Source organism: Mytilus edulis, chromosome 5 (assembly GCF_963676685.1).
Source record: "Mytilus edulis chromosome 5, xbMytEdul2.2, whole genome shotgun sequence".
Lineage (NCBI taxonomy): Eukaryota > Metazoa > Mollusca > Bivalvia > Mytilida > Mytilidae > Mytilus > Mytilus edulis.
The window spans coordinates 64,512,341-64,529,768 of record NC_092348.1 but is presented as its reverse complement, the minus strand read 5'-3'; the positions used below and the strand labels follow the sequence as shown (position 1 = coordinate 64,529,768).

Below are 17,428 nucleotides of genomic sequence, written 5' to 3'. Positions count from 1 at the left end.
TCGTATACATAACACTCATCAGTAATGCTCAAATCAAAATATTTATAAAGCCAAACAAAATACCCACGAAATACACGAAAATTAGCTCATGTTGGTTAAGTCAGGCTAAAAAACAGGAAACTAAATCTGGATCTTTGGAATGATATTTGAAAGCACATACATAAACCATTACAAAAGAATGTATTTTATTTTATTTTTTTGACATGTGATATATGATTAGGTTTGTAACTTTCTATTATGATAGCCATAATCCATATGTTGACCAGGAAGAATAATACACCAGCTATCCAGATATACAGGAATGTTGGTTGACCTTCAAACTCTAGATAGTATGCAAATAGTAACCATAAACCCTGAAAATAAAATTGAAATTTAACATTATAATTTTGATTTTTTTTTTTACATTTTAATGAAAAAAGGCTACATGCTTACATCATTTTGATATATAAAAATGTTTCTGATTAACAGCTTAAGTATGTAAATGAAGAAAAAAGTAATTTTCAGTTTCTAGTTAATTTTTGTCGAGCCTTCGACTTTAGTCGAAAAAGCGAGACTAAGCGATCCTACATTCCGTCGTCGTCAGCCGCGTCCACAAATATTTACTCTGTGGTTAAAGTTTTTGAAATTTTAATAACTTTCTTAAACTATACTGAATTTCTACCAAACTTAGACAGAAGCTTGTTTATGATCATAAGAAAGAATCCAGAAGTAAATTTTGTAAAAATAAAATTCAATTTTTTCTGTATTTTACTTATAAATGGACTTAATTTTTCTGCGAGGAAACATTACATTCACTCTGTGGTTAAAGTTTTAAAAATTTTAATAACTTTCATAAACTATCCTTGATTTCTACCAAACATGGACAGAAGCTTGTTTATGATCATAAGATAGTATCAAGAAGAAAATTTTGTAAAAATAAATTTCCACTTTTCCGTATTTTACTTATAAATGGACTTAGTTTTTTTGCCAGAAACAAAACATTCACTCTGTGGTTTAAGTTTTTAAAATTGTTATACATGTAATGTTCTTAAACTATCCTGGATTTCTACCAAACTTAGACAAAAGCTTGTTTCTGATCATAAGATTTTATTCAGAAGTAAATTTTGTAAAAAAAAAAATCCTTTTTCCGTATTTTACTTATAAATGGACTTAGTTTTTCTTCCAGTTAACATTACATACAGTCTGCAGTTAAAGTTTACAAATCATTTATTAGATTCATAAACTATCCTGGATTTTTTACCAATCTTGGAAGCTTCTTTCAATCAAAAGACAGTATCGAGAGGGAAATTTTTATTGATGTTTTTCCTCATTTATGTTGAGTCTGCGATTAACAGCAAAAGTAGGCGAGACACTGGGTTCTGTGGAACCCTTACGAATTTTTAAAAATAAATTTCTATTATCTATATATCTAGCTTTATGAATATATTGTTCTAGGTTGATATTGAAATGATTCATATACCGGTACCCAGTATACATGCCACAATCATTAGTCACAAGCAAGGCTCAAGTGAGAAGAAATTCTAGGTTAAATCAAAATCCTTCATTAATTTTCCCAAAACAAAAAAAATTGAAATCTGTATTAAAAAGAAAATATATCCTTTTATTTTACTAAACAATAAGTTAAAGTTTCCTCTAGTGTGTTAATTTTGTCAATTTTAAAATTTATTGCAATAAATTACTTTGCTCTTCATGGGTCCTTTGATTTGAATAAAACTATCTTATCTTTTCTGTAGATCAAAGATGGCATAACCATTATACCATATGAAACCTTTGGGTTCTTTTTTTAATGAAATTTACAGGATAACCTTTTTGTGCTTATCTCTCTTTATTGAAATTTGTGATGATTATTTTACATTGATGATTTATTTATTATTTTCAGAAACATCAAAGTTTCACCTATTCACACAGACTTATATTACGTTATACTTCTTCACACACAAGTATTCAGTAAATAAGTCAAGTGCAAAAGATTGTTAATATTGCTGAATCAGCCCATGAGTCCATTTATTTCAATGTTTTTATTAATCCTTACTTGACTAGAAATCCAACAGATAGCTGCAGTGGTAGCCTTTGAGTATGATATATATAGCTTTGGAATTACAACTGGCAAAATACTCAAGTACCATAAGAAATACTGAAATAAAATACAAGAAATACAAGAAATACATATATTTTTTTCAAATAAATGAAGGAATAAATAAAGTATCTAAAATATAATCTAAAAGTAGAGCATCATCAGAATTGACAACAAACAAAATTATGACAAGCTCTTCATTACCAACAACTTATTTATAGTTTATATATTTATATATAGATTCAACAAAGTTCTGACTTCACACCTATCTGATCTACAATATCTTTTCTTTTTAAATTTGTACTTTTTTATTTTAGAAATATTTGTTCTACTATTGATAGGCTACTGATGTTCATAACTTTATTGTTGAGGCTGACATTGAGCCTGCATGTCTGTTTCAATTAACTGGTTTCACAAATAATATTCTTATGAAAAACAAACACATTTTGTACAAAGTAACCAGTTAGTTATATGTCATTTTCCATGTCTCTCCTTACAAAGACAGAGCATTTTTTATCGTTTAAACAAGGGTACAAATATTTATGACATGTTCTAAAATGAGTTAAACCCTTCTCTAGCAAAAGCATATAACAAATCTGAAATTCCCTCCAGCTGAAAGACTTAATGTACATATTTAGATTTAAACACAGATTCTAATTGGGAAATAAAATATTACCTGTGATGTGCAGACTTTGTTAAAAGTCACAAAGACGAATGTGTTGAGGAACCAACATAGTGCTGTCTCCTGTCTGTACTTGATAGAAAATGTCACCATTAAAATCAACTGTGGTATAAACGACAAAAGGCCTATTACAAGTGTATGCTCTGTTACCATTGTTAAGTATAACATGTAGAAATATACTGAAAAATTATGTCTTATGTCCCTTCTTGTTAAATGGTAAAGGTAAGTCTCATGTAGAAAATCCCAACCATACCTAAAAAACATAAAAGTACCATATAAAGCTTTTACTACATGTTACTACGCTATAGAAAATCATGTGAAATTGTTTGAATTTTTTGTCCCTAATGTTTTAATTAACAGGCCATATATACTCTAACCCTTTCAGAAATAGTGCTCTGACTAGATTCATAGAATCAATTTAGAATTTTGATGAAAACTGTATGAGTATATTCCATGTATTCTAAGCAATATATATTTAATATAGATACTGTCATATAAAATTGACATGTTTTCCATTGTAATATAAAAATGAGGAGATGTGGTTAGATTTCCAATGTTGAATACTTTTATCATATACGTGTATTATGAAAATCTGAAGAAGCTGTGTAACTGATGTTGGAAAACCTCAAATAGGTCTTACAAAATATATGTTAATGTATGGGTATTTTTTAGAGAGAAAATATCTAGATCCATCATGAAACTTTAGATAAGGATTTACTCACAACAGTTGTTGGGCTGCTGTATCATTGACATATAATCTATACATGTGTATCTCATTTCAATGTCAAAACATGGTAAAGAAGTTATACTTTTATCTTTTTGTATTTTTACTATTTTATCAAAGAAATGTACATTCAGTTGTTAAAGCAAACAAAAGAAAGCAAGCTTCTTTCAAATCAATTACAGTTAGTTTATAAATTGTACCAGTGAAACTTGAGATTGTCTTTATGAAACAATACCCATTCCAATTCATCATGCTTTGATCAAAATGTATTGAACTTACCAGTAATAAAATGTTCCAGTTAATGCTAAAAATGTCCCTCCTGCAACACAGACAAATATGCACTTTCTTTTATTTGGCCATAAATCATCTGTTAACTTTGATACTGAATTTCCACTACCAACTTTGAAGGACTCTGGTTTCAAGTACAAATAAATTTGTAAAGCATACACAGCTGGATAAATCTTAACATGAACAGATGTAGCATATATAACTGCTGCCAGGACAACTTTGTTTTCCTGTACTAGTTTCAGTGACAACAAGACAAGAACAGCCATGATAGATTCTGCATTTCCCCTGCTGGACACTGTAGCAGGGACAGGATTCAAAAGCCATAAACAAGAGCAGATAACTGCAACTTTTTCCTGCACCTTTTGTGATATGCATAGCAAGTATATCAAATATCCTGTTATTATATCACAGAAAATAAATATAATCTTTCCAAATAAAGGTGTTAAGGTGATGTTTGGCTGAAGAAACCATGCTAAAAGCGGTGTATATCTGTATGTAGGTCGTAAGTAAGGTGACTGCCACTGGTAAAAGAAAAACATTATAATTTAATGAATGCCAATATGAAATAATTCGAACAATTTCTTAAAAAATAAAGTTCTTCCCTTTGCATAACATAATATGGTCATAGCATGTTTACTTAAGAAGTGCATATCAAAAGCTAATGACAATATATGGGTATTGAACTAAAAATTTTCTTGCCTATTACAATGTGTTCAATATAGTTTAATAGTGGATACAGTCATTTTCTCATTTTTGTGTCAGTCAAGGTAATGATTATACAATTAATTTTAATAAATCCCCTGCAACTCTCAAGTTTTTAGAAGTCAAATAGCCTAAACATTTTTAGGGGTAAGTACTAATTTTTAATAAGAAAATAACTTTTTTTCCAATGAACTGAATTAAGAATTCTACTATGTACAAATGTTAAGTATATGTGCCAGGATACAAAAGTTGCTAACTGGATGCTTGTAAATTGACAATATTTTCAAGATATTGAATAATAAGATGACAACTAATAAAAGATATACATGTACAATAAAATTCTATAAGAGCATTAAAGTCAATGGAAATTGAAGAAAATAAAGACTTACTTTTATAAACTTTTAAAAGTAAAAATATTTGAATGACTATGGGAGATAACTCTACCACCAAAATGATTATTTTGGGCTGTAAGGCTATATGGTGACCTATAGTTGCTTACTTCTACCTTATGTGGTCTATAGTGCAGAGTTGCCTCATTGGTAATTATACCAAATCTCCTTATTTCTATACAAAACATGCTCTCATCTGAAGTAGGTACCAATCCATACTCAAATAGTATTGGCAACAGATAAGAAAACTGTTATTTTCTTTATTTAAATTTCTAAAATATGTTCAAAGTGTTTTAACGTTTGAAATCTTTTAAAAAGCAGATTTAATTGTACCTTAGTCATAAACTCAGCAGCATCTGTAAAGACATAATAATCTACATCTGTGTATTTAACTATCTGTGTCCTGTCCTGCCAGTCCCCGTAGAGAATCAAACATACTCGTAGTACTGTTCCAATCACAAGTACAGTTTTTATACCAATTGTTTCAAAAAAAGACATTTCATGGATTTTACAATCTGAAATAAATCAACATTTATATATATATTCAAAACACAGGTTTATGAATTACTATGTGTTGGGTTGCTGTCAGTGCCTTATACACAATATATCATTTATATTTTTTGTTTGCTTTTGTTTTTTTCACAGTATGTTTAGGCTCTTAACCATAATTATGGTATCACCTTTTAAATTTAAATTTTTCATTGTCCCCAAAAAATAGATTTTCTCCCCTATTTTCTGTTTATTTCTTTCATTTTTTCCCCCTTGGTATAGACAAGCGAGAAAGGATTTGAAATAACATCCTGATAGAAAGATTTTGGTGAAAATCGTTGTGGCAGGTGTATTAAAGCCAAGTGCAAATAGGTCAAATTTATAATTTTAGATGGAGTTTTGCTTTCTTACAAATAAATAAGTATGTATATTTATTTACAGTAAATATTTTTTCAATGCTTTCAATCTTAAACTTTTCAATTCTCTTTCTGAAGAGGGTCACAATTTTCTTTGTTTACAAAAAAATTGATTAAAAAAAATATAAATTAAGTCTTATGTTGTGCAAATCCATGGTTAAAAGAACAGCTGGGACATATTTAACACACAATATTTTTTTTTTTAAATATATCTTTGAATGTTTGAAGTATTGTTTCACCATGAAGAGGTTAGTTTGAGTTATAATGATGTAAAATTCATCAAACACTGAAGATTTAAATAAATATTTAATTTTATGAATAAGAAAATAAAAGAAAAAAGATATAACAGAAATCTAATTCCAAAAGAGTTCAATACAAAATTCATGTTTTGAAATGTTGTACATGAATATATTCCTAAAACTTATTTGTATTTTATGTTCAAATTAACACATTGTTAAAGTAACCAATCAGAGGAATCAATAATCATTTCCAAATATAGTTTGATACACATATCCAATTTACCATTTGATTCCATAGGCTTAGGCTTTGCTCATTGTTGAAGGCCGTACGGTGACCTATAGTTGTTAATGTCTGTGTCATTTTGGTCTTTTGTGGATAGTTGTCTCATTGGCAATCATACCACATCTTCTTTTTTACATATTAGGTTCTTCATAAAATTGATTTTGATTTTGTGGTGTTTTATTAAGCAAGGCATTTGGGCTATTTCGTGGTGGCCAGTTTTTATTGGTGGAGGAAGCTGGAGTGCCCAGAGAAAACCACGACCATTGATAGGAAAATTGACAATCCTAGTCAATTAAGATTGGAGTCAAGTGCACCCGTACGAGCGGGGTTCGAACTCACAACCTCAGGGTTGACTGGCTTGTGATTACAGTAGTAACTACTTAGACCACTCGGCCACCAAGGCCCCTCATAAAATTGATATACCGGGTACATGCAATATAATAACTTAAAGGAGATACAAACCTCCTTAATTTTAAACAGCAGTTACAACATGTGCTGAAAGGTCATCCATGTTTTTGTTGACTTTTTTCTACAAATGTCACAAAATTCAACAGCTGAAAATGAAAAAAAAAAATTCTAACATATGGGTAAAGCAAACTGAAGATCTATAGAGAATGGACATGAAAAATTCAGCAATTTTGCATTTAGAAGGGACATAACTCAAGAAGGGCAAATGTGATGACACCGAATTAATTTCAATCTTGATCTGTGTTTTGAGGCAATAAGCATTGTGTATATGATTCATAATATTTGGCTGAGGTAAACTTCCATTAGAGAAAGGAAACCAATTTCAGACATACAAACGTATGGACAAATGTACATAAGGAAAAGGGTAAAACTTAATTCTCTAATTTTTGTGCTATTTTCACATTTCCTGACCGGTGTGAGAAAAATATTTCTCCTCACTAGTGAAAAATCTGTTCTCGGCAAATGATTAGTCGAAATTTGATTATGACGTCTAAATGTTTTGTTTTCTTCTGAATTTTCCTATTGTGACGCCATGAAAAAAGGCGGCAATGCCTGATGACGTCGCATATAAAGAACACAAGTTTCTGAAAATCTTTGAAAAAGAAGGATAAAAATCATTAGAGAAACAGATTCCGACACTATAACTCATGTATTACGACATTTCTCCACTCTCGACAGTTAAATTTTAGTTATTTAAAGAGCTCGGCAAGCCTCGCGCTTTAAATAATAAAATTTAACTGTCTCGAGTGGAGAAATATCGTAATACACTTGTTGCAGTGTAGGAATCTATATTACCCCACTGTCATACTTCATAAAAAAACATATAAATACAAAAGGAGCAATCAAAAATGATGTCAAAGGATTTCAGACAACATCCTGACAATAGACAAAATAAAAATCAAGACAAAAAATGTATAATACGAAGCACTATGTACACAGTTAACTAAAGATTGAGCAACAAGAGCCCCGACAAAAGCTGGAGTGAACTCATGCAGGTGCTCTGGACGATCCAAAGTTTTGATCCCTTGGTTAAATTGGAACATTCTCATGTCAAAATCTTCCATAACTAACTGGCCATATACAGGTCAGAGTACACAGTTATTTCGTAGCATATTTCTTTTAAACAATGAAATTTTAAAAAATCACACCTGCGCTTTCTCAATAATTTTTTTACAGTGTTGTACTACTTTTCATGCTTTTGGGACAAATTATATCAAAATTATAGAAAATTTCATCAGTTCTAACTCAAAATATGGACAATTTTATGTTAAAGGGGTCTTGAAATCTTTTCAAAGCTTCTGAAGTGCTAATATTTTACCTTTTAAAAGTTTTTCTAATCCAATAATTATGAAGTTTGGCAAGGCCATTTTATTATTTTTCTGGGACGCCTTCCTACGTTATTTAGACTAAAGATTTTCATGTTTAGTCTAGATAAGACCGAATATAATCTGTCTCTTGTGTGGGTACATTTGTCATTTCATATTTTCTTTTCATCATTTGGCTATTTAATTTTTTTATTTTTTTTTTTGTGTCCGTGTGGACTGATTTTGTGTATTTTCACGGTCGTGTTCATTGTTAATGTTCAAATAACTACACCAGTTGTAATGGAGACACTATGTAATGTGTTTATAAATGTGTTATACCTTTTCCTAAACTTTTGAGTTCAAGATTATTTTCAGACGATAAAATAAGGGAGACAACATCCGAAGTTCAAGGGAGATAATGCACCCATGCCGAATGTGGACAAGCACCTGTTTAGATTTCAACCAAGATTTATACAATATTAGCTACATGTAACAACAATTTAATTCTATATTCTACTGCACTTGGGGTCACACGGTAAACTACTAGTCAATATATGAAATAAGGAATTGTTGACACGTTATAGAAGTGTTTTACAGACAAAAAGGGGGAGGACATCCAATAAATTGAGTAATGAGGGGGAGGACAGGGGGATACCCTTCTCCCTTCTCCCACCCCTCCTCTCCTTTCTCCTACCCCCGTTCTCCTTTCTCCCATTAGAATAAAACATCTCCTTTTGAGATATTTTTTCTTGAAATAGATCATTTTTTAAAAGGAGAGATATTTTATTTTTTTCTCCTTTCTCCAACTTTTTCTTCTTTCTCCCAGCCTTTCTCTCCTTTCTCCTACCCCTTTCTCCTTTCTTCCCACCCCTTTCTCCTTTCTCCTACCCCCTTTCTCCCTGTCTCCCTTACCCCTGTCCTCCCCCTCAGTAATATTATTTTGTTCAGAATCCGTGGCAAATTATTTTATATACAGTTTACACAATATACATGTTACTCAAAAATAGAAAAAAATAAAATAATATTCTAATATGACATGCTTCTTTCGCTTTATGAACTGATGAATAAACCCATGCTCTTAAATTAAAGACTAAATCCTCAGGAACTCGTCTCAGAAAAAAAATTCCTACATATATACCTTTATATACAACAAGGTACTTAACTCACGATTTAGAAAAATGTCAGGCGGTGACGAACTTACGTTATATGCTGATTTCTCGGCTGTCAATCCCACTAAAACTTGTTATTTCGTAAATCTAAATTGATTTATTATCATGTGATGTATTTTCGTACTAATAACAATGTTCATTGCTTACGGTTTTCACTGTTGAGTTTTTATTCAGATGTTTTCTCAAATTGGAAAAGCATTTCCTATCGAATGATTTTAAGTATCTAGTTTTTGTCCAGGCTTTCTATGATTTTTAACCGTTTCTGATTACTTTGCAATTTTCATATGTCAAAAAAACAGTGTCAAATGTTTTCTTATGAATTAAAAATTGGATCAGTTCACAGACAGGAAATTACTATATAATCGGAAATTAGTATTTGCTAAAGTCGTGGTTCTGGTGATTGCTTGAATCATAATAAAGGTTATTCAATACTTTTCAGTACTAGAAATAAATAGTAAGGCCACAATTAAAAATATTTTAGTTTGCCCAAACCCTACCCAAGGTTGAGACAGTGGGTAGGTATTTTTTTTTTTTTTTTTTTTTTTTTTTTTTTAAAGAAATTTACGTATCGGATGTTTATTGTTCTCCATGCCTATCTGATTGAAAAAAAACTTCTTCAAATCAGGACAATAAAAGAATTTGAGTAGGCAGCTTTTTTCTGGGTAGGTAGGGTTTGGGCAAACAAACCTATTCTTTTTTATGGCCTAAATATACTAGCCACAAAAAGAAACGATACCCAGATTTTATCAAAAATATCTACTTTATTTTTCAACAATATTATTTTAGTTTTGTATTTTATGAAACAATAACATAAAAGCATACAAACTTAACAAAGATAACAAATCACAATTAATTTCCTAATTGCACGGACTGTTTGAAGATGTTGTTGTCAAAACCAAAAGTTGAAGAGTTAATATCGCGTATGGCCACCTCTTGCGTTGATAACAACAGTCAATCGCCAACGCATTGATCTAATTAATCGCTGAATAAATGCTTGTGGAATGTTATTCCACTCTTCCACTAAGGCGGCTCGTAGTTGGTTGACTGACTCTGGTGGTTGATGACGTCTGCGAACACGTTTGTCAAGTTCATCCAATAAATGTTCAATGGGTGATAGATCTGGCGATAAAGCTGGCATGGAAGAATGTTAATGTTATTTTGTCCAAGATATTGTGTGCATACACGTGTCACGTGGCACCTAGCATTGTCCTGTTGGAAAGTATGCCGATTTCCATGCCAAGCAATGAATGGTTGTACAATCGGAGAGAGAATTTCATCACGATAACAAACTCCAGTAAGGCTTCCGTTAATGAACGTCAAGTCAGTGCGTCCACAATGCGCAATTCTTGCCCAAACCATCACACCACCACCACCAAAACTATCACATTCATGCACACACTCGTCTGCATAACATTCATTTTGACGTCGGTACACTCTCATTCTGCCATCACTTCTACGTAAACGAAATCTTGACTCATCACTAAAAATGACGTTTTGCCACCTAACACAGTTCCAATACAAACATGCATTTGCCCAACATAGGCGTGCAGTTCGACGACGCTGTTTTAGAATGGCTCCTACTACTGGACGTCGTGAACGCAAACCAGACTCTCTTAGCCTATTACGTACAGTTTGGGTGGATATCCTTGGATTATGCCTTCCAGGTGTTTGTCTAGCGGTAATTGTAGCTGGTAAAAACCGATCCCTGAGATGTGTGAATCGTATTCGACGGTCTTGGCGTAACGTCGTTTCTCTTGGACGTCCACTACGTCGTCTGTCATTTGAGGACCCAGTCTGTCTTAAACGACTCATTAATCTTGTTATTGTCAATTTAGAAACACCAAAGTTGTTTGCGACGTCAATATGACGCATACCTGCTTGTACCATTCCCACAGCTCTATCACGCTCATGTTGGCATATGAAATCTGCTTTTTTGAATGTCACCTTCAATCACCTTTTGTTTACCTGTGTTGACTGGATATTTAATCACCCTCATTAAATTGAAATGATGTTATTTTCCGGTAAAACAAAAACAAAAGTGCAGTAACCTAAAGACGTATGACTTTTTTCGAACATATAACTAGTCGCAATAAATAATATTTTGTTAATAAAAATTATTATGAAAAAATGTTGGGTATCGTTTCTTTTTTTGGCTAGTATAGTTTTAGGTTGGTGTTTCATGTGCTGAAATTGTTACATTTTTATTTATTTCCGATTGACACATGGTTTCTTCAAAGGATCACAAAGGACATTATTTTTTTTGAAAACAAAATGCAGTTTTTAAAATTTAGGGTTTAAATGTAAAAAATAAAGACTGTTTTCAATTTGTGTATCAAGGATGAATAAAAAGAATTGTCAATAAAATATAGAATAAATGGATTTTGAACAGCCATTTTACATAAGAACCATGATAATTTTAACGCTTGTTTGTAATAAAAATGACAAAAAAACACATGAGAGTCACATGTCTTGAAGATTCGATATAAGGCAGGCAGACTACATAGCTATACTTCATGTAACCCCTCAGAATATTGCTCAACAACTATTCTAGTGAGGCATATTTTTGGCATTAAATAAAAATGGGTAATCTGGTCAGTTTTATTAAATTTATTCTAGCGACTTTTAAAACGACTCTGAATATGTTTTAAAGATGTCAAGTTGTAGTGTTGGTGTTGTTCCAAATATAGAAACCGAAAAAATCAATCACAATATACGTGTGTAAAATCGAAACCGATGAAATATGGATGATACGAAAACATATGACACGACGATATCTTCACAATTGTGTATAACATGCCTACTTTTGTTGTCTGAATCATCCGTAGCAATCCTACCCAAGTATTTCAATCATAATTATTTCGTCAGCCTACACAAAATTGGCAATAAACGTCTCACAGTTTTTATAATTATAAAAATTGTTTAAAAAAAACCATGTTAGTTTTCGTATGAATAGAACTTATCATCCAGTAAGTAAAATTGTATAAGATACTGTGAAAAAAATCTAACATGTTATTTGTGGTATGTCTAAGAAGTTACAAATTTTCCCATGACGTCATTGTCATTCAGACTTTCTCTTGACTTTATGTATGAAATGAAACAAGATCAAATAACTCCTAGAATCATTTAGACTTTCCCATAAAATTGACCAATTTGAAACCAAGATATATGAAAGACGTGACTCGTTTATTGCAAATCCATCGTCAGTAGACGAAATAATTATGATTGACATCCTTGGGTAGGATTGCTACGGATGATTCCGACAACAAAAGTAGGCATGTTATACACCATTGTGAAGATAAATCAATTTAGATTTTCGAAGTAACAAGTTTTAGTGGGGTTGACAGCCGAGAAATCGGCATATATCGGATTTCGTCATCGCCTGACATTTTTCTAAATCGCAAGTTAAGTACCATGTGTTATGTAAAGGTATAAATGATTTTTTTTCTGAGACGAGTGCCTGTGTCTAAATCCATTATTTTTTATTTGGACATGCGTATATTGACTAAGTGTAGAATAATGAATTTTATCAAATTGGCTAACTGGAATAATTCAGCGCCCCCTATCCACTACTTTTCTCGAGGAGAGTTAATGGAGTAATCGTAATATAATGACTGGATTATTCGGGTTACAAATTGGCATGCATTTAATATATTTTATTAACTTAAAACACTTCCAAACTCTTTAATGATGCACATGTTGTTACTAATTCATTTATTATGACTGCAATTTGTTGTATTTCGAAATTGACATTTTTGACCTAGATACGACAACAGTTCATGCTGGCTATTCCAAAACTCTTTTCTCTGAAAAATCATAGAACCAGCTGTTTGCTTCTTTACAAACAAAAAAGGGAGGTTCGCTTTACCCTTATACACATCGAACATAGAAATTACCTTATTTGTCCTAATTAGAATCAAAATAATTGATGCAAGCTATACTTTACTGTAGTTTTAACATGTATTTGATCGTTTTTTCATACGCCCGTCAAAATTTCGACGAGACGTATTATGGTATACAAATGTCCGGTGTCCGTCCGTCAGTCCGTCCATCCGTCCGTCTGTCTGTCTGTCTGTCTGTCCGGCGTAAACATGTCGCACCGTAACTTGAGAACGACTTATCCAAATTTCATGAAACTTAATATAGTTGTTTCTTATGATGGTCAAATGATCTGTATACTTTTTGGTGAAAATAAGATTTAAACTTTTTGAGTTACGGCACTTTGTAACTAAAACAGGGGGGTGTTTTTTTTCATATGTCGCACCGTATCTCGAAAACGTTTCTTGATTATTGCTTAAAACTTTACACACTTCTTAGTTATATTAATCTTAATATCTGTATACTTTTTGGTGATGATTCAAAATTTCATTTTTGAGTTTTTGAGTATTTTGTAAAAAAGGGGGAGGTTTTTATTACATGTCGCACCGTATCTCAAAAACGATTTATGATTATTGCTTAAAACTTTACACACTTCTTTGTTATATTAATCTAAAGATCTGTTTACTTTTTGGTGATGATTCAAAATTTCATTTTTGAGTTATTGAGTATTTTGTAAAAAAGGGGGAGGGTTTTTTTACATGTGGTGCCGTATCTCAAAAACGATTTACGATTATTGCTTAAAACTTTACACACTTCTTTGTTATATTAATCTAAAGATCTGTATACTTTTTGGTGATGACTCAAAATTTCATTTTTGAGTTATTGAGTATTTTGAAAAAAAAGGGAAACAATTTATGATTATTGCTTGAAACTGTACACACTTCTTTGTTATACTAATTTAAAGATCTGTATACTTTTTGGTTTGATTCAAAATTTTATTTTAGTGATATTTGTAAAAAAAAAAACAGGGTGGGGGGGGTTTCACATGTCCCACCGTGTTTCAAAAACAATAAATGGTTATTGCTTAAAACTTCCTCAGAAACTATTTATGATTATTGCATAAAACTTCCACACAAGACGTCGGGCGTATCATGCGCTCATGGCGAAGCTATTTATTAAGACAAGTTAAAGATCAAGTTTGAATTTTGTTATGGTGTGATGATATTTGAAGAGTTATGGTCATTTGACTAAGAAAATACGCTAAAATAATCAGTTTTCCACACTTTTTTTGTCATGCTTGAAGAAACTGACTTGACTTGATATATTTGTTATATAGTTTTCAAGTTATAGATCAAGTTAGAATTTTGTTACAATGCCATGAAAACAATGAATTTTCAACTGGTTGAGGACTATGTATTACCATGCAATACTCTCACAATTATTGTTATTTTTCATACATCTGAAATTAATTTCAATTTTGAAATTTTACATTAATAATTTGGTTATCTGGTTGATTTACTTTTTTTTTTTTATCATAAATCAATAATAAATTGTTAATCTCATATATGATAATAGGATTTCACAATGATTCCAAATACTTTGACATCCTTAAAGGCACAATTTCTTATTCATTGATATCTTTACATTTTTTATTTCAGATGAAATAGTACCAATTACCATGGGCATTCCAGGTCTGACAACACTGATAGATGACAACTTGCAGCTTCTACAAGACTATCAGCTCCATCATTCTAAAGTTATAATCGATGGTAACAACCTCTATCATCTTCTCTTCTATAGTTACAATGTAGGTTACACACATGGAGGTGATTACAATAAATTTTCACGAAAAATTAAAGAATTTTTCGACATTTTAAAATCATGTGATATAGAACCATACATTATTCTAGATGGCGGGTATGAGCCAGACGATCGAAAACTGAAAACAACTTTAGAGAGAGCTACTAAAAGGATACTCTTATCAGGAGCAATAATAAACTCTGATCGGGGGAAAATTCTACCTATCTTGTCTTATGAAGTGTTTATGACTGCATTAGATAATCTTGGTATTCCCCATGTAACATGTGACTTTGAAGCAGACAACCAGATAGCAATATTAGCCAATGATTTCAAATGTCCAGTTATTTCCTTTGACAGCGACTTTTATGTTCTTAATCTTACCGATGGGTTTATTCCATTTGATAGTGTCAACTTTGAAGTCCAGCCAACAGTGAAAGATAGTGAAGGCAATGAATTTAAATATCTTCCTGTCAAAAGGTATTTCACAAAAAACTTTATTTCATGTTTTCCTGAACTTGATAAGGAAGTTTTACCTCTAATGGCAACAGTGCTTGGTAATGATTATGTAAATATTCACACATTTGAAGAATTTTATTCTGCTTTAAAAATTCCTAAACATGCTCCTTTAGGCATTACTGTTACACGAACCCATACAAAAATGATGAAGATAATGAACTGGCTGGAAAGTTTGAAAAGCATTGAAAGTGGAGTAAACAGGCTTATATTGTCAGTTAAACCTGAGAGACGAGATGGTGTGAAAGAATTAATTAAAAAATCAATGGATGCATATACTAACATTACCACATACCGTTCATTCAGTTTGTATGATTTCTTCTTAAATAAAAAAGAGCCATCGAAGAATTATCAGACATCAAGTTATAATAAAAACACCATTCCGTCTTGGTTTATTGATTTTCACAGGCAAGGGAAGATGCCACCTTTCATGCAGAATACTTTGGTTCTTCATAGAAACATCTTACAATGTCAAGTTGAGGAAATAAAAATGCCTTCATCATACAGTTGCTCTACAGACTTACGACAAATTTTATATAGCATATTATTGAGAGACGAATTGAAAAATTTTGCATGTACAGAAATATCTAAGAAATTTTGCGTTGAGGAGTACGATCGACAAGATGGACAGAAAAACGTAAAGAAAAATCTAATTGAAGTCATTCCTTCGGTGGAAGGATATGGTGACCTCCCAGGGCTAGGTGAGATTGAGGATATAAAATGTAGCAGAAAGCGAGAACTATTGTGCAAGGTTTTTAATCTAAACTTTAATCAAAGTAACGAGGAAATTATCAGTGATGACATAATTTTGTTTATAATGGCGTTCATTTTTTGGATAAGAAATGCAGACCCTAAAACAAATTTACATTCTGTAAAAACGCTTCTTGTCTGTTGGGTTGCTTTGTCAGCAAGAACATTTACTGAAGAAGAGGATAAAAATGATTCCACAATAAATACAGCATTTACCAAATCAACTTTAGACCAGAGAGAAAAACTTAAAAAGAATTTAGAAAAGTATTTTCATGCGCCACAACCTACTGTGAAGCATCCTATTGATATAAGTATCATTCATGGATTTGCACAATTCCAGTCATGTTTTTTGTCGACAACACATTTGAATCAAATATTGGGTTTTCCTTTCCCACCTGTAAATCCTTCTTCAATTTTCTGTGGCAGTTTTCTGTACAATTTTTGTAAGGATGTGCAAACAAGATCAATTCCAGATCTATTTATATCAGAAATGTTAGTAAAGCAGTCCCCTGCTCTTTCTTTGTTTCAAAATCTAATGTTGTTTATTTTGTCCAGTGTTGATGAAGGTCAATGTCTAAAAACTGTCGCATCATCAAATAAAATGTCCAGAAATAGAAAGAAAAAGAAGTCAGTGGTGACGGTTGACAAAAACATTGATAGTGAAGACGATGAAAGTATAAATATCGATGAGATCACTGATAAGAGTACTGTTAGGAAAGTGAAAACAAATATCAAAGCTGCTTGTGAACTGTCTAATAGATTTAATTTTCTAGATATTGGCGATTCTGATTCTGATAGTTAATATCTAACAAAGAAACTTGTGTAATTAAAAATGAAAAAACAGAAATGATTGTCTTTGCTTTAAAAAAGTTAGTTTCATTGTAGTTTGGCATACCTTATGGGAAGATATAAATGGGTACAAATAATACAGAACTGGGCATGCCCATGAAGATATAATGACATCAGACTTATAAAGCATGCATAATTCTTCAAGGTTTATTCGTACTGAACACAATAAGCAAAATACTGCATAATTCCTTTTTCCTGATAATAGAATTTTAATGATTTAGATTTTAAGTGCACAGTTTTGCAAGTTTTTGCATGATTATGCAAGGATTTCACTCCTGTGTACAGTTTTATAATTATTTTCATAATTCTACAATGTTTTCATTCAAGTTAAAAAAAATTTACCAATGAGACGATGGTCCACCAACATTTAAATGAAGTGGATGTAAGCAATTAAAGGCAACTGTATGGTCTTCAACAATGAGAAAACAACTCATTCCACTCTTGATACATGTAACATTGTCTCAAGATAAGAA

General features: G+C 31.6%; 2 protein-coding genes across 3 annotated transcripts; one reads left to right on the top strand and one right to left on the bottom strand.

Annotated features, from left to right (window-relative positions):
- Positions 1-168: 168 nt before the first annotated feature.
- LOC139524216 (GPI mannosyltransferase 1-like) lies at positions 169-8,449 on the bottom strand. Its single transcript, XM_071318878.1, has 7 exons — positions 8,398-8,449; positions 6,749-6,840; positions 5,193-5,374; positions 3,760-4,289; positions 2,751-3,009; positions 2,033-2,134; positions 169-353 (listed from the first exon to the last, which is right to left on the bottom strand). The coding sequence occupies exons 3-7, from the start codon at positions 5,355-5,357 to the stop codon at positions 186-188; spliced, it is 1,224 nt and encodes a 407-aa protein (XP_071174979.1). The 5' UTR covers positions 5,358-5,374; positions 6,749-6,840; positions 8,398-8,449; the 3' UTR covers positions 169-185.
- LOC139524215 (single-strand DNA endonuclease ASTE1-like) lies at positions 8,432-16,953 on the top strand. 2 transcript variants are annotated; one of them, XM_071318876.1, is made up of 2 exons: positions 8,432-8,593; positions 14,702-16,953. In XM_071318876.1, exon 2 carries the CDS (start codon positions 14,722-14,724, stop codon positions 16,906-16,908), a length of 2,187 nt encoding a protein of 728 aa, XP_071174977.1. In that variant the 5' UTR covers positions 8,432-8,593; positions 14,702-14,721; the 3' UTR covers positions 16,909-16,953. The 2 variants fall into 2 exon arrangements, with proteins under 2 accessions (XP_071174977.1, XP_071174978.1); XM_071318877.1 differs by having other exon boundaries at positions 8,463-8,547.
- The last annotated feature ends 475 nt before the right edge of the window (positions 16,954-17,428 follow it).